Below are 20,732 nucleotides of genomic sequence, written 5' to 3' on the forward strand. Positions count from 1 at the left end.
GTTACCCTTCATGTCTGGTTTGCCAGTGGTTATCTCAACTGTCTGTCACTGGAAGTTAATAACCAGGATAAGTACTTCACATCCCTAGGCGAATTATCAGCTTTCTGGTTCATGCTACACAGATCATTATAATCCCCCCACAAGGAAAGAGAGCGATAGAAGATGGGTTCACTTTCAAGGGTTATTAAAATTCCTCATAACAATATATGGGAACTAATACTAAACGGGTCCCACTGCATAGAAAACCATGGTAGTACTAAGTAGCTGACAATGACAGATTGAAATAACAGTGTTGGCATACTAAAAGATTCCTTATTCTCTGACATTGACCAGGTTGATCTTTTATTTTGTTTTGAAAAGATTTTTGCATGTTCGCCCTTTAATAATTTTGAGTGTATAGCTGTGAATGTCTTCGCTGCTCACCATCCTGTGCAGAATGAATGATGGCTGTTAAGCTGTAGGGTCCCTCTCCTTGGTTGTTGAACGCTTTAACTTTGACTTCAAACTCTGTCAAAGGAGGAATGTTGGAGTCTTTGTGGACATAGCGTCTGGCAAGGGCATCAGGTATTTCCACCCTTTTCCACTCATTTTCTCCACGAGGTTTGAAGGCCACAATGTAGCCAAATAAGGGCCCAAAGTGGTACTGTGGATGTACTGGCTAAAGAAAAAAAAAGTACTTTATTAAGCATCTTAAAAATGGATCAGTTGTATGAATTAAATGACAAGCATGGCATCAATTAAAATCTCATGTCATGACAAATAGAAGAACTCCACCCTCTAATTCATGACACTGTGATTGTTGATCTATCTCGATGTGTCTTTACAGGGATGTCACCTTATGTTCAGAGTTTAAACATCTGTCTGAAAATGGGGAAACTTTCAATAGCAAAGACTCACAAAAGTCTTTACCATTACTGACTATGTACATGTACAAGGTTGTTTCAGATGATTAGTAGTTGAGATTGGAAAAAGAGCTCTACTATTAGCTTACTTTGTTGAATTCTCTCTTGACATTGTTGTAAAAGAAGCTAATAGTGTTTTATTTGTTATGAAGGAGGAGGAAATTAGCAATTCAAGCCATCCTGAGAGAACATCACTATACCGAAGTATTTGTAAGGCATGTTTGGAGGTATTTTAGATTTTACAATATGGTAAAATAACAACAAAAGGGCTCTTCGTCAGCCCTTTGTTACTGTTATTGATTAGGACTTTCGAGAACTTATTTGAATGCATTTAAAGAAACTAAGTTTAATTTACAATCAGTTTGAAGTATTTTTTTAACTGGTTCTCTTACATCTTATTTTCTTCAATCCTTCATGAAGATGTGGACTTTTTGCTGTTTGTCTTTTTGTTTTTTCCCAATATTAGGGAGGATTTTTTTTAATTTCGTGAAACTTAGTGGAGAGATGATATAATGGCAAAAGACAAAATCCATCCGGCTTTGTTGCTGGTACAGAGAATTATGTTGAAATAATAATACAATTTCTCTTTAACCAGGAAAACTGGCATTTGTTTAGGCAGAGGATGCTCTCCAGAAGTGTCCCTCTAGTTGACACAGTCTTGTCTATTTTCTTTAACAATATATGTAAATTATGTCCTGAAAATGTTCTTTTGCTTAAATACTGATATTTCAACTTTGAACTAGTAGGTCTATATGACTGTGTGCTTACTTACGGTATTTTTATCTATATGCACTAAAACGTCATCATTACACATTAACCTAGAAATCGAAGAACGTCTTGTGAGCTTTTACATGCACTTGAAATATTTCTTTCCACTTTACCCCATGGAAAGTCCCAACTTACCGTCCATGTGATGGTCAGTTCTCTGCTGGCCCCTCCACCCCCGCCGACATCTGAGGGCGCCACCACAGGAACTACAATGAGACAGCAACAGCAAAACTCTGAGCCCACATGCTATGAATCCACACAAACAAAGCCAAGCCACACAGGCTGTAACCTAGCTGTGGCTACGCAACTGAAACATCCTTCCTTTGCAAACACAGTATCAGTGTCTTCTCCTGCGCCAAACTCAACACCTTAATGTGCATGTGGGAAACTTGCCAGCCAGAGACACAGAGGGACAGGTTCTCTTGTTTTGCCTCGAGTTTAGGAGCTTGCTTTCAACTGATGGTTGTTTTTCTAGAAGAGGTCACTGTAAGTCTGTGATTCCCATTTTATAATTGAATTTCAGCATATCGTTTCACCAAAGTGCTCATTTGTAGTGGCTTGTGTGGTGAGTTTGGCAGCATGGTTGTGCTTTGGGAAGCGGCAGCATGATGCAAATTCTGCTGACTCATTTCTACAGCGATACTTAACATAAGTAAACAGTGAAAAAAATAGAATGACGATGTATAAATTACAGAATGGAAAGCTGGACTGGATTTATTTTCCTTCTGTTTCATGACCTTTAAAATTACTGTGTTACTCTGTTTTATAAAGGAAATGGACAGTGTTCAGATCCAAAATCAGGACACAAGTTACCTGATTCCAAGGTTCTTTCTTTAGGTGATGGTTTGCTTGGATCTCCTGTCCCAAGAGTGTTGGTGGCAATGACCCTGAACTCATATTCTGTCCAGGGAAAAAGATTTACCACCGTAGCTGTCTCTGCATTCCCCTCAACATCAGCCGGAGCTACAGATAAATGCACATTTTAGTCTCATAGCACAGTGTGAAATATACAGCACAGGTTGTGTTATCCCATTATTTAACACAAATAACCTTTAACACCATGGCGTTCTGTTTTTATTTTTTTTTTAACTTCCAACAGCTTCAGTCACTGAGGTATAAATAAGTGATGTTTTAGACATTAACCAGCATGTTGGTCTGCAGTATCAGTGTGTGGCATGACCAAAATTCCTTCAACACCAGTCTCTGCTCAGCATATAGGTAGCAATGTTTATTTGACCAGCTAGCACGTTGGAGCTTACATGTAGTGGCATTCTTCCAGACATCTGTCGAGAACTCATCTCTGTACTGAATTGTATATTTGGAGATTGGGCTGCGGTTGTCTGCTCCACGGCTCCACTGCAATATCACAGTCTTGTCAGTTTGGTTTACTATTCGCACCCCACCTGGGGCTCCTGGGGGACCTAAGATGAAGAGAAGATTAACAGACAAGGTTAAAGTCTTACTCCATATGTGAACAACACAGATGTGGCCACAGGTTTGAGCAGAGAAGTAACACTTGTGTTCACATTTTTAAAAGGCCACTTTCATGCTACGCTGAGCCTCACACTTGTGTGCAAGCTGTTGACAACGAGATACACTATGAGAGTGATGTTATTGGGAGAGCTTCAAGCTCAAGGGGGTAATCTTGGCAAAAGCCTCACAGCAATACACTTTAGCATCAGCATATGAAACGCAATACATCAAAACCCATACAATTTTAGTGTCTTCAAAAAAATTGTGGTTTGAAATGATAAATGGATTCAGGCGTTAAGGTTTAGGATGCAATGACATATATGAACTAAAGCTTAAGCAAGGGCTTTGGAATGCAGTGCTTCTCTTGGTCCTCATGATTCTTCCATTACAACTGAATAAAAAATCCAAACAGCATCAGGGCTAGCCTTCCTAGTGCACAGCCTCAGAAATCAGCCAAAATGAACTTTTTCCAAACCATGAGCATGAGCAAAGATAAATGAAATGATTAGACGGAGCCACTAAGCTTATAATCGCCTCTAGTAAAGACAGAGAAGTTTAAATAAGAAACTGAAACTTAGGTACTTAGGGATTTTATTTGTTTTGCATTGTACAGCACTTTGGTGACTGAGGTTGTTTTTTCAATGTGTTTTACAAATAAACTTGACTTGAAACACAACATTATTTCATATATAGGTACTGTGAAACCTCAGAGCAATGTAGGATAACAAGTAATAGTGTTAGACATTTTTCCAATACACATCCCAAATTTCAATAAACCCTTAAATAGTTTTCACAGTTCCCATATATTGAAATTAACAGCCACTTTTCAGCAGTGTGCAAAAGCCTGTAACTATACACTACAAAAGCACTCCCACAACATATAAAAACAACTTCTCACCCTGTCTCAGATCACTCCTAATAACAAGCTACAGGTGCAGAGCTGTGTTTTTAGCTTAGACAATCTCCTGACGCAGATCTACTTCCTCATCTGCCGTGATAAATGGCTGTCTTTCATCTGTTCCTCGTTGCGCCCCAGGCTGCTGGCATTTGGCGCTCCATTAGGAGCAGCCTGGGATGGACGTGTGCTTTGGTTACACTTTGAGAAACGTCACACTCGGCCGCTGTGCGTTCACCTGGCCATCTGTCAACACCTGCTCTGAGAGCAGCAGCAGCAGCAGCACGCCCAGGACACAACAGGGATCACTGGAAACCAGATCGCAGCTAGAATTCCTGGGTGCCTATCTGAAGAGATCCTTTGTCTGCCGACACTGAGCCTGTTTCATGACCTGAGAAGGGGGCTGTAAGGCAAACTCTCAGTCATCAGGAAGCGCAAACAAACCCTGATGAATCATCCAAGAACTGCAATACAGTAGAGACAAGGCACTGCAGGAGAGTTGCAGTGTTTACTCTGTGTGTATTGATATCAAGCATTAAAATCAGCAGCTGTCCGTGTCAAAATACTGTGGAGAGATAGAAATCTATGACTCATAGCATACTCATCACATGGCATTCACTCAAAATAATGAAAACAGATGGGAACTGGCACAATTTTAAAAAATGTCTTACTGACAGCACTGCTTGTCTCATTCAGTTAAAACAACTACTGTAACTGTGCAACCACAGCAACAACTTGTTGTCAAAACTCACTACAAATTAAGAAAACTTACATTTTCCAGGCTCCTTTTCCAGGATGGACAGGACAAGCTTCCTGGATAAATACACCCTTATGTTCCAACATAAAGTGACTGTCTCTAACCCACACAGAAGGAACCACCAAATAAGTGCTTGACTGGACGTTTTTGAAAAATATTCACATTTTTTGCGCATGTTTAGTTTATTGATGTATAGTTTAACTTTTTTCTCCCGTATACCTCTGCCTTATACTGGAGGATACAAGACATTTCCTTCCAAAGCGTTTTCCAACACTTTCCCTCTTAGTTTCATTTACTTGGAGTCTCGGGGTTGACAGATTAGCTGGCAAAAAGAAGTTATAGTCTGGTTACTCTGGAGAGATTTACTTCTCCTCAGACATGCACTGCAGAAGAAAAAGCACTTGTGCTTTATCATTTTTTCTCTCTCTTTTCAGAGCCCCCCCCCCCACACACACACACATACATTCTTTCTGTACACAGCAACTGCAGGAGCATTTAAATGAGCATTCTAAGGGTATATGGTTGATGAACTGTGGGATTTTTTTCATTGGTTTAATAAGCACTGAAGACTTTAAGCTGATGTTACTTCTAATCTTATTTTCAATGTATAATGCTATGTATAAAATTCATGAATAAAAAGTGTGTGCTAAATATGTATTTATATCTATTATTAGTTTAGCTCTTTAGCTATTCTGACCCATTGGTACTGACAAAACATTTACACTCTTTGTGGTCCTTGTGACGCATGCCACACGGACCCACACCTGTGTGTATAACAGAGTCATATCTGTTGGTCTGTGCTGATGTGGAAGCCATTAGAATGAGGGAACTGTAAAAGGGCCTCTGAGACAGGATTGCGTCAGGCAGCAGATCTGAGGATGTCACGGTCAGCGGATTGTTGATATGAGTTCCGCTCCATCATGGACCTGCCCCTGTTTAAGGCAAGTGTACTATATTTTTATTCTTGTTTTTATCTCTGTCCAGCACTTTAATCCACTGTGGTCGCTTTTAAGGGCTTTATAAATACAAATTGTTGGAGTAATTGATGTTATTTGTTTCTTTCCTTTAATTTTTGAGTGCTGGATTTCAGTTTTTCTTTAAAAGCTATACCACTGTTTTATTTAGAAGCAGTTTCTTCTTTATGTAATCTATATATATATATATATATGTGTGTGTGTGTATGTTAGAAGATGGGCGTTATACAAACCAGCAAAGAAAAAGATTTATTTTTACTGCTTTGGTCATAAAACTAAACACAGTTTAATGCATCTAATTATAATATGTAACTAAAACTTTGCAAACTAAACTTTGCTAACTTATGTAACTAAAACTTATGTAACTTAGCACGGCGTGGCTCAATAGGTAGAAGCTTTTTCAGAGTGTTTAAGATCTAAGGCTTTGGACTACAACACATTTCCCTGCTGAGCCTTAGATATTTCTCAGCAAAAAAGGAGCAGACAAGAGACAGAATGTAACGTAATGTCAAAAAGCTAAACCTCTGATCCATTAAAAGAAAATTATGAGTTAATTGCTTTCTTTAAAAATACAGTACATTGCTTATAACCTACCTCTGACAACCAGACGAGCAGAGGCCGTTACATTGTCCACCGTTGTCTGTGCAGTGCAGGTGTAGCTTCCAGCATGTTTCAGCTGAGTGTTCTTAATCAGCAGCTCACCATTTGAACTTCCGTTCTGCACGAGACAATACAAGAGACAACACTTAATTCAAGCTCAGAAATCGTATTATGAAAAATTATATCTAGCTTCTTTTTTTTGTTTGTTTTTTACTCATTTTTTTTATTTTATAGTAATATACCTGTATTTCTGTCTGAATTCTGTACATGTTTAAACAAATCACAAGAGCGAGCCATGTACACATGGCACAACCGAAGGCTTAAACAACAAATATTTTCCTATGAAGTAACGTCAGGTCAACGTTTCTGAAAGTTAAAACATCAGTGAAAAAAAAAAGAAATACTTCACAGCTCTAAAATTGGGGCTAAAGAGTCAAATTGGTTTTGCTAATACCACACAAACAGCAGTGAAACCAAACCCTGATTTTACGAGGGGAAAATCCTTCCACACAAAAATAGGGCTTCATCAATCACAGTCATAATAAGGTGGTCGCTAAGTAGGCCGACTGACAAATGAAAAACCAGAAGCTTATGGTGAGAACTGCACTTGGAGAAAGTGAAGGTTATGTAAATAATAACCAACTGCAGCAGACATTGCCACTAAACTCATTGAAAACATACTATTCCTGTCAGGGAGGGAATTTGAAATGCATTTTAGAGTCATAGCCATTTACCATTTTTTCCATTTTAAGTATTCCAATGAAAATAACATTAACATCAGCCTGGCTTTAAATATGACCATGATGTTAATGAACTTTTTTGGCAAGCTAAAGTGATACATTTATGCTTGGTTCTTTTAGAAAAAAACAAAAAAGCAAAAAACCAATATGATATCTCACTAGGGTGCGTTCATAATGTTGGCTGTCCTTGTGTAAGTCAATGACTCGTCCATCAAGGGACCAGATGAAGGTGATGTCCAGTGAAGGGTCATGTGATGCTGCACACTGCATCCTTGCATTCTCCCCGGCTTTGACATCAGCAGAGGATGGAGCCAAGGTGATCTTTGTGGACTCTGAGAAAAAAAACACAAGGTGGGTTATTGAATACCAGAGATGAGAATTAATCTAGTCTAGTGCTGAATTACACAATAATTGTATTAAGCAGTTCAAGAAATTATGTTGGTAAAAAAAAAAAAAATCATTATGTACAAATGTCCAGAAGAGGGCAGAAATGAGCTGTGCATCCAGCACCACCAGAGATCATCAGCAGAGAACTAAATGCTTGACAGCTGAGACCACATGCAGTAAAAAGCAAAAGATCAAATACTCATTTGTTTTTCAGTCGAAAAATCTCAGCTGATCTCAAATTCTTTTCTTCTTTTTTTTTTCACTGAACAGTGTGAGGGCTAAGTCCCTGTCTTCTCACAGTGAATCTAAAGCAGCCCCCTCATGCATCTGCCCTTGGGGAAATGACTGAACAACCAGCAGTAGCGTGTATACTGTCTCTCTGTTCAAAGGGCTATAATTCAACAGCACTAGACATTTGGAGGTTGAGAGACTTTGGTAGCTCTGAGAGTGACAAGAACGATTATAAGCTAATGCTGGTTTCCATCAAAATGACATCATCTGTCCAAGAAGCATCAGATACATTAAAGGCACTATTAATCAAATGTTTCACTTTAGCTGGAACTTGCCTGTGACCAGCAGAGAGCCTGTGCTGTTGGCCTTGCCCCGGTTATTCTCTGCAAAGCAGGTGTACCGGCCTTCATCTGCTTGCGTCACATTCAGGATCTCCAAACTCCCATCCTCCCAGATGAACACCCTGAGGATGAACCAGAGTGAAATCCTCACAAACACTAAAGAAAAGGAGCATTTTGGCATAAAATATTCAGCACAAATATAAAAGGTCAAATGTTCAGTATTAGTTATTCCACAAACATGTGGATGATGACAAATTGATGAAACTGGTGAAACTGCATATCAATTAGAGCACTAATAATTACGCAGTCTTCAAAAGAAAAAGAAATGCATAGACTTGAAACTAGTCAGCAAGAAGCAACATTTATCTGCGCTAAAAGCAATAATATTTTATTTGTTTGTCTGCACATCTAATACTCATGCATGACAAATAGCATGCCAGCTGCACCATCACCACTCCACACCCGCTCCTGCAAAGACAGTAGCCATAGAAAGAATTAGAATTGCCTGCTGCTCTGCCTCTACAGTATGTGACTGGCACTGCGGGAGATTGGGGGTGTGTAGCATCGGGGGGGTGCAGCACTCTCAGATTAGACTTTTTTTTTGTCAGTCAGGAAGACATGGCATGGTTTTACACACCAATCTGTCTGCACTGATTTTCAAATTAAGCTTAACGTCAACAACTGAAAGACAGCAAAGCTCTGCTCAGCAGTCACAAACAACAACATTAAAGAGTTTTTCTGGCATGTGTAATATGTCTTGGAGATCTAGAGCTTATTTAGATTCCCCAAATCAACAGACTGAGTAGTACTTGTGTAGCAACTACAGTTTCCCTTCAAAAATACTTTCCTTATGACCCAGATGTGTCTCACAGTGACAGATAACAGTTGATGAATATTGGCATTGGAAACAATAGAAAACTTAAACTTGATAAACCAAACTAATGATTAAGTATTCATCAAATGTTCACTGATTAGAGAAACCAAAAGAAAGATCTTATCATCAAAGACGTACCTGCTGGAGTTGGAGAGCAGCTCAGTGTCTTTGCTCCAAAAAAAGCTCGGTTTTGGGGCCGCTTTGGGTCGACATTCAATCACCACACGACCATTTTTGGCTGCCTGAACTGTCTTTACTGGATTGTGTTCAAATGTGGGAGCACAGGCTGGAAAGTGACAGAATAGGTTACATATGAATTTCTGTAGCTGATTATACAAGAAGTTAGTACAGTATGTCCTAATAAGCTTCAATTAGTCAGCTCGAGATGTAGCCTTTTAATCTCGGGCACAGCCATTTGTCATGCAACTACTGCTAAAGTTTGACTCACCAAACACACGCAGCTCTGCGTTGGCATAAATAACTCCATGGCGATTCTCTGCTATGCACTGGTACATCCCTGAATCGTCAAATGTCAACCTTCTGAACCGCATCTCTTTTCTGTCAATCTGCAGCAAACAACATGGTCCATTAATGCATTTTCATTACACTTCATAAGATTTCAATTCCATTAAAAAAGCAAAGGACCTCAACTAAAACTGATGCTGACATTTACAGAAATAACAATGAGAACTACCTGGGTGAGGACTTCATTAGTACATAATGATGGATCCCACAACCTCCCCCACTTTACTTTTACTAGCTGCTGGTCTCTTGGGTATTTCTGGCAGTTGTTTCTAGGGAGCGTTACACAACGCACACTGGCAACTGCTGAATAACAACAGGTACTTTCTCCTGTCATGATGTGTACCCACAGTGCCAACTTCCTGTCTCTGCAAAGCCACAGTAACAACACATGGCTGCATACTGAATAGACAGGAGACCTTACAAAGCTGCCCAGTGGACTAATTATGCTATAACTGCTCAGGTTTAGGACAACTAAAAATTATTAGCTTCAACTTTACCGGTTTTCCATTCTTCAGCCAGCGGATTAGTGGTTTAGGTATACCACTGGCTATGCAGGACATAGTGTAGTCACTATGGAGGTCTTTCTCTGTGCTGCTGATGTGTTCCAGCCACTCAGGATGAGCTAAAATTGAGGATAGTCAGAATTACAATGTTTGAGAGGACTTCAAGAAAACAACAAAGCTGCAGAAAGCTAGATGAAGTGATATTTCAGTTACACAAATAAAATAAGTAAACAAAACATTTTGTAAAACTTACACTTATCACACAAGTGGAGTTACTGTTGTGAGCTTTACAAAAGGGAAAACATGACATTCAAAATTCCTCTTACCCTCCACAGACACATGAGCAGTGTGGACGTCCTCTCCTTTTGAACTATTTGCCTTACACGCATAAGTACCGCTGTCTTCAATCTGAACATTGTACAGATGCAGCTGAGCACCAGCCATCCGCACTTCGTGGCTGCGTGGCATCTCTCCACCGACTCTTTTCCAGGTAATGCCAGGTACTGGACTGGGAGGGACATGCATAAGACAGGCTTTAACTTCCAACTTTTATGAAATATGTTTCAAACCTATTTCTCCCTTTTGTCCATTGATTTCAATATCTTGCCAAACGATGCTTCAACATATGGACCAGGAAAGTTAGGCATTACAGTGACAACCCTCTGATTGAAGGATGGCCACTCAAAATCCTGAGCTGAACTTATACAGAAAAGCCTCACAAATTAAAATTATCCTTGATACTAACACAAAGGTAACAACCAGTCTCTCATACTTACTTCCCCAAAGCAAAGCATTCCAGGGTAACATTTTGTCCCACTAGAGCGGTGGTGTCCGGGAACTTAACTCTGAGGTCAGCGGGGTATTTCTTGTTGGAAACTGGGCAGAAAGATCAACAGATTAAAATTCAAGCAATGTAACAGACCCACATACAGGTTTAGCACTAAAAATACACCAGGTTAAATAGAGGCCATATAATACCCAAAAGACTTAATATACTGTGATAAACATCTGCTTCTGATGACTCAAACGACTACTTAGCTCTGCTCCAAAGCTCCTTAGAGGAACAAAGTATTCTAGCTTGTAATAAAACTTCTATCCAAGATGTGGCCATGGGAAGATGACAATGAAAGTGAAAATTTTATGAAATCCAGGAAATAACCAAAGAAAAATTTCTTAGTATTAAACTTGTTTAATTACATTTGAACAATTCACAGATCCTGAATAAATAAAGTACAGCTACAATGTGATTGAGGGTCTGCTTTGTTTTCCTACCCCAACTCGATGGCACAAGTGAGAAGGCCCAGATTGGTACTATTTTTGAGAATTTGTGGAGAATATCATAAAATATTACGTATCATAAAGATTGTAAATAACATAATCAGTCTGGTAAAAGGTAATTAAACCAACTTGGATAATGATTCTGGTTTTTATGCACATTTGCTTAGATTGCTGCCTTTAAAATGAAAGAAACTAAAGGTAGTCAAGAAGCTGAGCAGTAGTAGGTACAGAAACACTTACTTCCAGTCTGAGGCTCGAGGGTTATGTAATTAGAAAACACACTCTTAGAAATGGACGGGCTTGATGCAATGCAGGAGTAGTTGCCTCTGTCTGACAAGTCCACCTTGGAGATATATAAGTTGCCCGTTATCTGGGAAACAAATCGCCGCTTGTCCAGCGGGATGAAGGTGGGGAATTCATTGAGGATCCATCGAAATGACAGCTCGGCTGCACAGAAAAAGACATGTTAAAACACTGCCTGTCAATCAAGGGTCTAGATACATAGCAACGGCTTCAAAAACTGCCAAGAGGAGTGCATGTGAGGCTGGCACTCTTAATAACCTAAATACATGCAAAACAAAAAATAGAACAATGATGTAGTGCTGAGGGGATTTATGATTCAAGCATCCATTGACCTTTCAGATGAAATCTTTTAATTCTTTCAGCAGAGATGCATAATAGGGGTGGGCTGTAGGCACATTGTGTGTGCTGTGGTAATTGTCATGCTGTTGAGAGTTAGTGCTGTCACACTGAATGGATGGAAGCAGATTTGCATCAGCATAAATATTTAAAATGTGCGTACAGTTTTTTGGGGGGTGATGGCTGGATATCAGCAATGCTAATGGCAACAGGGAAACAGTTTTGCTAATTAATTTTAAAGCTCAGAAATGACAAGAAGGAGGTTCAATTAAAAATAACAAAAAATGGACAAGTCCAGGCAAGTCAGATGCTAATGTTACACGATGAGGGGATATTATCTTGTCTTAATATCTCAGCAGAAAATGACATGGCTGTCACATGCTGTACCTGGATAATGTGGCGGGGGAGCACAGAGCAGCACTGCTCCCTGACCCTCTTTGACTTTCACTGTCATTCTCTCCTCGGATGAAAAAAGATCAAGGTCTGAGAAAGTGAGATATAAAATGTTCAGTTTTATTTGAGGTAATCATTTGATTTAGTTCCATAAGATTTGCACTCAAAGTGAGTGTATAATGTTAAATAATATTACATTTTAACATATTGGCTGTACTGTCATCATAAAGTTAAACATGTATAAATCAGACTTTGCATACAGCTGAATTTATCCTGAGCTGCATGTGAGATTCCAGTTTTACATTATATCCATGAAATTACAGATCCAAGGCAGCTGTTTAACATCTGCATGGGGCTGTACATTCCATCCCATGGGAGTTCCCAAGCGAGTGACTTACATCCGAACTGGACAGAGGCCTCTTGACTGATGACTGTGCCAAACATGTTGGTGGCCAAGCAGGTGTATTTTCCCACATGTTTTGTTCTGATGGGGTTGCTGATGACCAGGTTGCCTCCTATTAATCTGTAGTGGCTGTCCTGTTCATTCAAGTCGATTTCTGTGTTGTTCTGCATCCATCTGCGTGAAAGACAACTTGGGTCAGTACAGTAATAGAATCTGTCATTAGCAAATGATATGGAAGTATGAAACTACATCTTCATTTACATTTTTTAAAAACGTTTTGTTTTCCAAGAACACGAAGCACCCTTAACATAGTTTATCAGCAGAATTTTGTTATAGAATGTGGCAATAATTTTTAGTTCTTAAAGGAAGGGAAAAATCTGACCAAACACTTCCTCCTCTACCGCTATTGTTACCAACACAAAACCAAAATGTCAGATGCATATATCTACAAAGGTTTACATGTAAATTAGAATGGACAATGCAAAACGCTGCAAAATTAAGTGTACACACAATATTGTGAGCTACAATTCCTGCAACAAGAAATTGATGTGTGTTTGGAAGCATTAACTGTAGAAAGCACAGTGTGGAGTAATGAGACTGGGCTCATGGGAACATATGTTACTTGTATGTGGCAGGTGGGTTGGCTCGAGCTCGGCAGTTCATGGTAATTTTGGCCTCGGGTGACTCCTCAGGGTAGATGGTGTCCGCCGGCTGCTCCTCAAACACTGGTCCGAAACCTGTGGCTTCATCCGCTGATAACAAACAAAGCAGAGCAAGGTTAATAATAGCTAGCTGAGTCAGATTATCCCACTCACTTACACCTAATATTTAGTAGCTGAGTATTAGGCTTCTGCTTTATTCCAAATTGCAATATCACACTACTTATGGTGTACTCACTCAGGTGCCAAATCATAGTGACACACTACTCTGTAGCAGGTTAATATGATATTCATGTGAGCTAATAAACAGTCTCAAACCTGAAAAGCCAACACAGCTTTGTAAAATCCTAACCTTTTCCATGCATGTGTCCTCTGAAAGCTGTAATTTTGAGAAAACTTTAAAGAGAGAAGTCTCCTTGATAAAAATGCCTTTTGAGCTTCAATCTGCTTTTTACATGATCAACACACGTCCAATTACCCCCAATTAATCATTAAACAGACAGACATCATGAGCAGTGGCATGAATAAGACATAAACACAATGCCAGGCTATGAATAAGCAATGAGGCGGAGTGTTCCCAAACGCTGATTATTCTCAAAGATCAAGAGTGTGCGTAGGTGATTGCAGGATCTCAGATGTGAAGCATGTGTCAATGTGTGTGCACAGATGTGTTATTCCCCTGCGTCTCTGGGATTTTGAGAATGCGCAGCTGATACCTCAGTGGGGATAAGCTTGTTCTTTCACTGAGTAATATCCTACTCCTTCTTCCATCCCTCAAACCAGGCTAATGCTTGGGATTCACTCACTCTGAAAATGTCATATCAACAGTCCTAAACCAGAGGCAATTATATTTATAATATCATTCCACCTGAAAATGCAGTTTCACCACTTTTAACAACCACAAAAGCAGCAAGATCATTTCTGTAGAAAGATAAGACTTGAACATCAAACATTCCCCTGCAGCTGAGTATGTGTGGCCATTTAATACAGTAAAGCACAGAAAAATCTGGGCAATATACAGTTTTCATGATTTGGTCACTGCATGACACCACAAAATGAAACAACTGAGATGTAATTAAAGTGCAGACTTTTAGGTTTAATTCAAGAGGTTGAAAAACTATCCTATGAAGCATTTAGGAATTGCAAACATTTTTATGCAAAGTCTCCTCATTTCAAGGGCTGGACAGTGAACATTACTGTAGATAAAATGCTTATTTTTAAAAATTAGTTGAGAATCCATTGCAGGCAATGACTGCTTTCAGTCTGGAATCCATGAACATCACTTAACACAAGGTTTCCTCCTTTGTGATCCGTTGCTCGACCTTAAGCAACAACTGATGACAGCTGCAGTAGTTTGTGGGTCTTTCTGCCCACACCCTCTCTGAAATTCATGGTCATGGTTGGGTTGAGATCTGATGACTGACTCAGCCATGGCAGAATATTCCACTTATCTGCCTTAAAGACTCATGGGTTGCTTTTGCAGTATTTTTTGGGATTGTTGTTCATCTGTACTGTGATGTGATATTCAATCAACTTTGCTGAATCTGAGCAGAAAGTAAATCTCTATAATTTCAGATTTCATCTGGTGGATTCTGTCTGCTGTCACATCATCAATAAACACCAGTGACCCAGAGCTGTTTGAAGCCATACATGCCCATACCATCTCACTGCCTCCACCGTGCTTTACAGAAGATGTGTATTTTGGATAATGAGCTGTTCCAAGCCTCCGCCATAGTTTATACACCCATCATTGTTAGTACAGGTTGATCTTATTTTAATCTGTCTAAAGAATGCTGTTCCACAACTGAGCTGGTTTCCTTAGAAGGGTTTGTGGTAAAGTCTAATCTGGACTAATCTGGTATTCTTGAGTGACTAATGGTTTGCACCTTGATGTGAACCTTCTGTATTTGCCCTCATGAAGTCTTCTCTTTATGGTAGACTTAGATACTGGTTCACCTACTTTCTGGAGAATGTTCTTCACTTGGGTGGATGTTGTGAAGGCGTTTTTCATCACTATGGAAAGGCTCCTGCAAACATCTTCCATGGAAGTTAAGGCACTCTGTCTCAAACTGCTCATTTAGTTACTCTTAACATTTCAACTATCTCCAACTAAAATGAATTTCTTCATTGATTCAGCCAAACGAGGTCTGTTTCACATTCACTGAGAGCTACTTTGCATGTTGTGGGTTCACAGCAACAGAGTACAAATGCAAATACCACACCTGAAATTACCTACTCGGTTGATGATGGATGCATGAGGGAATAGCCCACGAAGCCCACAAAATAGCTTTTGGTCCCTTGAAAAAAAGGCAACTACATATTAAAGAGCTGTAATTTCTAAACCTTTCCTCCAATATGGATGTGAATACACTCAAGTTAAAGCTGAGAGTCTGCACTTTGCACAGGTATTGATTAAGTAACTGTATATTGAATAGTTAAAATAATAAACTTGTGTCTATCTACAAATATATGTCTGACTGTATATGTTTAACAGCAGCAAACTTGATTTATCTCTCTCTTCTCTAAATAACTAAAGGAAATTTAAAAAGCAATGATCATAAACAAGAGCAGTTAAGGCTTGTAATCACATGAACAAGTTAGCTGTACCCTGTGAAGTGAACCAGGGGGCTGCAATTAAGATGCTGAAGAATCAAGTCCCATTCACATTCTAGCAGCCAACCATGTGAGATTACTTGACATTGATGCAAATCCCAAGGACTATGACTTACTGCTGGCTGTGAAGGAAATTAAACATTCTAAAAATGGGTCAGTGTGAGGTTGACAGAGGGGAAATTAAGTGAGAATCTATGTTTCTGGGAATGAGGGAAAGGAGAGAAAAGACCAACGAAAAAAAACAGTAGTTAAAGGAACACAAAACTCTGGGTGATAAGTAGAGTAAAGGGAATATAGTGACCCTTTTCTGCTGTTAGGCTTAAGCTGGCCTACATAAGTGTCAAATAAATTCTTTACATGTAAAAATGAAAAATAAATGTTAGACAGCCTGGTGGGGGGCAGTTGCTGAGGTTGGGGCGCAGTGCTGAAAAAGCAGTTGGAGTGTAACTCAAAGAGATGAGCACTGGTGCCATTCCCATCCTTTTTTCTGTAATGTGGGATGTGACAGATGGTGGAAGGGGGTGTTAAAGGAGACCATATACATCGCCTGGAGACACAGGCAGGCCTTTTACATTTTCTCTGGCCTGTTTTACTTTCTGTGTCTGTCTCTAACTCTCCCTGCCTTGCCTCAGCCCTTCCTCCGCCTCTCTAATGAAAGTAAACAAGACAAAGGAGATAAATTGGGATTATAGAGGGACCAGGAATAAGCCAAATACCATTTAAATAAAAAGGCAAAGGTGTGGCAGAGGGCTCCAAATACCTGGGTGTTCACCTGTGTGACAGACTGGATTGGAAATGCAATACAGAGGTTGTCTACAAGAAGAGACGAAGCTTAAGTCCATCAAACAACACAAAGTTACATAACTTCTATAAGAAACTGTGTTCACCAGTGAAGTTCTCTTTGTAGTTGTCTGTCCAGGCAATAGCATCAGAGCCAGTAACTCAAAGACACTGAACAAACTAATGAAGAGGGTTGTGAGGGAAACTCTGGATCCCCTGGGGCTGCTAAATATGAATAACACTGCACATCCTCTATTGATCAAACTTGAGTGACTTCAGTCAGAGGCCTCTTCAGCTCTGCTGCACTAAACAGGAGGCCATTCCTGTCTGAAGCCTTAAATGATGACTTTACAATTACTATTTAATTAATAATGACTACATCCTATTGTTCTTTTTAGTTATTTATCTGTTTATTTAATAGATAATTGTTTTATATCAGTCATTATTCACTATACTGCATAAACATAATTCCCCCTTTGGAGAACAATAAAGTCATATTTTATTGTATTCTAATAACTAATCATTAACCAAGCCATTTGTTTTAGTATCATTTATCCAGTATTAGTATAAACTTGCAGTTTCAGTCAGGATGTACCTTGAAAACATCAGGATGTTAGCAGTGTAATAGCAATATTAGCATATAAAAGGTGCATATGTGTCTGCAGCAATCCTAATAAAAATTTTAGTAAACCTTGGTTTAGTGCTTTCAGGCATTGCTGAGGTGCAACAGCAAGCCCACTGCTTTTGAAGGATCCACATTGTGCACACATTCCAACTTAAAAACATGTAAAAGCAGGACTTACATTCATTTTTAAGAAATGGTAGCAACAAGGGCACAAGACTGCACAATAACCTTATCTTTTACCTTAAAGCACATAGCTACAGCTTCCTAGTAGCAAACCCTAGCAGATTTGAAAACTCAAATCTCCAATCATCACTCCCTCTCTGAGACTCCCACTCTCATTCCAAAAATATCAGATATGTTTTGTCCAAAATAGTCCATCTCTTTTTGACTCCTCAGTCATTCAGTCTGCTTATTATTGGGTTTCCTAATCTGTAAGACCCACAATCTCTCCTTCTCTCCCTGCATATGACCCTTTTTTTCTTTCCTCTTTTGGCAATGTACTACGCTGCATTGACCTTTTTAATAAGCAACTAATTATTTACACCATAAACCATTGAGGTTCCTCCTACTCAAATACACAAAGAGAGTAAGATGGACAGTCATTCTCAGGAAAAACCATGTCAATACCAAGAGTACACACACAGGCAGGTGGTCTCCAGGGTGTGCTGGAAGTGATCTTCCACTGGACAGACTTCAATTTCAAACAAAGACAACCCATTCAGGATGACAGCAGGTAAGTTAGACTCATTTAAAATTGAAATATCACGGCAGGTTATTTTTGGAGCCTGTTATCTTCTCTAACATGGATTACTAACACAACATTGATTATTCATTGAGGTTTCAGAATTATTTTCGGTGCATTGTGATGACTTTTCTTTTCTTGAAGTGGCAGAATACTATGTAGCATAAAACCAAAACTCACACTTCTTAATGTTTTTGTATTATTGTTGAATATGTTTTAATGTGTTTTACTTGTTGCTGCCCCAATGTTGGATTTGATTCACGTCTAAATAGTCCCAAAATTCTTTAAAATCCCAAAGGAAACTTGTTGGAATTCTCTGGTGAGTTTTACTTTAATTACAGTGGTGTTTTAATGCATCTGCAGCCTGTTTGTGTGCATGACCAGGAGAGGGTCCAAGTGGGACAGATAGCATATTGTATCCTTGAGGCACCGTGCGCACAGTGTAGCAATAATTTCCCAAAAGCCCCCGAGCCATATAATGATGCACAGTGGCAAACTAAATTACCCCTGGAGGAAATCATCAAAAAAAAAATTTTAATTCTATGTGAAATGATATTTAATTATTCTGCCTCACTGCAGGGCTAATTATTTGTCGGGTTATGTGCTGGATGCTAAATGTGGTGACGGTTGAGATGTGGTAGATCTAACCTATTCAAACAATGAATTTGAGTCCAGTGATATTCACAGACCATTAACCTGAAACATATTTGTTCTGGTAATATAGAATGCCAAATGGTTAGTCACTGTAATCATGTATTATTGTACAGTCCACCAATAATCCAACAACAATCAGTATGCATAGTATCAAACATTTAATGCTTTGCAGCCATGTTGTTAAAATGTTTGTCCCACATGGCTTCACAGCTAAGAGTTGATTTGTGAAGTAGATATCGACATTTGTGAATGCCATGAAAAACTGAAGTCCTTTCAGAGCCCCCCTTAAAAGCCTGTAACCTTGGTACCAAAGAGCCAGACTTCAGGTGAGCTTTAGTAGGGCTTTAACACCAGAGTGATGAGTATTAATATTTCGGTGAGCTAAAGAAAAAGGACTTCATTTTTACAGAAAAAAGATGGTTCCTGTAGTGAAGCTAGAAAGCCACCTACGCAAAGTTCTGACCTTTGACGGGCTTGGTATCAATTCTGCCTCCTTCAATGACTGAACTGTCATCTTTGCCCAGATTTGGCAAAGAATTGAAATCCTGAGCAGCATTTTCTACCTTTTAATTTTAGACCACAAAGGTGCATCATGTTTCTGCAGAAAAATATAGTCCAGGAATCTTTGTCTCATGGTAAAGGGAAGAGAATAAATAGGTGAATAAAATAGCAGCAGAAAACAAAAGAGACCATCAGAAAAATAGATTACTCACTCCATCCACAAATCAATACATGCAACATTATGCTCTTGCTCCAAAGCAACAAATTAGAGAGATTTGCTTTGTCCAATTTATGCTTGTTGATAGTCTGGCTAACACCACAGAATAAAGCAACTGATAAACACCTTATGCATACAGCAAGCACTATAGTCTGATTAATCGCAATGCCTTTACATGTCATAAATTACACATAACCAAGAATATATTTTAAAAGATGTATATTTTGGAGGCCTGAAGAGTAACACATTTTTAGACTGAGAAAAAATCCTCTTGCTAACCAATAGACTTAAAGAAACTCCTATATTCAGGAAATAAAATTAAATCTCTTGACAAGATAATGAACACTTACACACATAGAATAAAACATTTCTGTTTCTGGTTTCAGCTGGTTCATAATGAGACATGCTGTCAGAGTGTGTTCAGCTTTTACTGCCCTCTCCATGCAACTTGCATATCGGTGAAGCTGTACGAGTAAAATGCTTTGGGGTTTTTTATTAAAATAAAAAAAAGCTAGAGAAAACACATTTAAGGGGATATTGATCTTTTTTAATCACTCTTCTTTTCTTAAGTATATATTTGGCTGTCTGAAATAACATTTTAGTTCAATTGTGTCTCTTTATTTGGAGGTGCTCACATTTGAAAACATGTCATTGTGTGAGCTGCTCCCATTTGAAGGGTACCATTATGGATACATCTCAGAGTAGAATTATTCCATTTTCTCATCTTTATTTCCTTCCATCCCCAACAACAAATTATGCAGCATTGTAACTTGGAAATGGGAAGTCAAAAATCTTTTTTTGTTTTTCTTACTGACATTTTATTGTTTCTGAGTTCATTGGTGGATATTTCATATGTAATGCAGTATCAACAATGTATGATCACAACAGTGTAACTCACATATTGCCAAAACTAATTTGTGAACTTTGATGAAAGCAACCTACAAGCAACAGTTGTTAACGTTAGCTTTTGACTGACTGTGAAGCTCAGTGTTTATGTAGAGAACATACAACAGAGGAATTACAACAGAATTCTTGACTGGTCTTCTGTTCTGAATGACGATAATGTGCCTCAAGCGTTATTAAAGTGTCATTTTTGTTTATATATACATTTGTATTGTGCACAAAGATGTGACACCAGTCTCATTTTTGCAGAACAGAGGAAGCTCGGCTGCGGTCAATAAAGTTGTAAACATGTTGCTGAAAAGTGAATAGTTGTGCTGTATCTTTGTGGTAGTTTGACCAAAGCATATAATTTAAT

At 38.9% G+C, this 20,732-nt stretch overlaps 1 protein-coding gene across 1 annotated transcript in view; it reads right to left on the bottom strand.

The window, feature by feature from the left end:
- cntn1a (contactin 1a) overlaps positions 1 to 20,732 on the bottom strand; it is a 64,328-nt gene that overhangs the window by 11,472 nt on the left and 32,124 nt on the right. Inside the window, exons 4-19 of the mRNA XM_041996434.1 lie at positions 13,306 to 13,435; positions 12,679 to 12,857; positions 12,275 to 12,370; positions 11,489 to 11,695; positions 10,747 to 10,846; positions 10,297 to 10,478; positions 9,965 to 10,089; positions 9,391 to 9,508; positions 9,081 to 9,228; positions 8,063 to 8,190; positions 7,269 to 7,441; positions 6,364 to 6,487; positions 2,930 to 3,091; positions 2,484 to 2,633; positions 1,806 to 1,876; positions 424 to 658 (exon numbers count right to left, since the gene is read on the bottom strand). Coding sequence (XP_041852368.1) covers positions 424 to 658; positions 1,806 to 1,876; positions 2,484 to 2,633; positions 2,930 to 3,091; positions 6,364 to 6,487; positions 7,269 to 7,441; positions 8,063 to 8,190; positions 9,081 to 9,228; positions 9,391 to 9,508; positions 9,965 to 10,089; positions 10,297 to 10,478; positions 10,747 to 10,846; positions 11,489 to 11,695; positions 12,275 to 12,370; positions 12,679 to 12,857; positions 13,306 to 13,435 — 2,328 coding nt within the window. The remainder of the gene's footprint in view (positions 1 to 423; positions 659 to 1,805; positions 1,877 to 2,483; positions 2,634 to 2,929; positions 3,092 to 6,363; positions 6,488 to 7,268; positions 7,442 to 8,062; positions 8,191 to 9,080; positions 9,229 to 9,390; positions 9,509 to 9,964; positions 10,090 to 10,296; positions 10,479 to 10,746; positions 10,847 to 11,488; positions 11,696 to 12,274; positions 12,371 to 12,678; positions 12,858 to 13,305; positions 13,436 to 20,732) is intronic.

This window comes from Melanotaenia boesemani, chromosome 10 (genome assembly GCF_017639745.1).
Source record: "Melanotaenia boesemani isolate fMelBoe1 chromosome 10, fMelBoe1.pri, whole genome shotgun sequence".
In the NCBI taxonomy this organism is placed as follows: Eukaryota; Metazoa; Chordata; class Actinopteri; order Atheriniformes; family Melanotaeniidae; genus Melanotaenia; species Melanotaenia boesemani.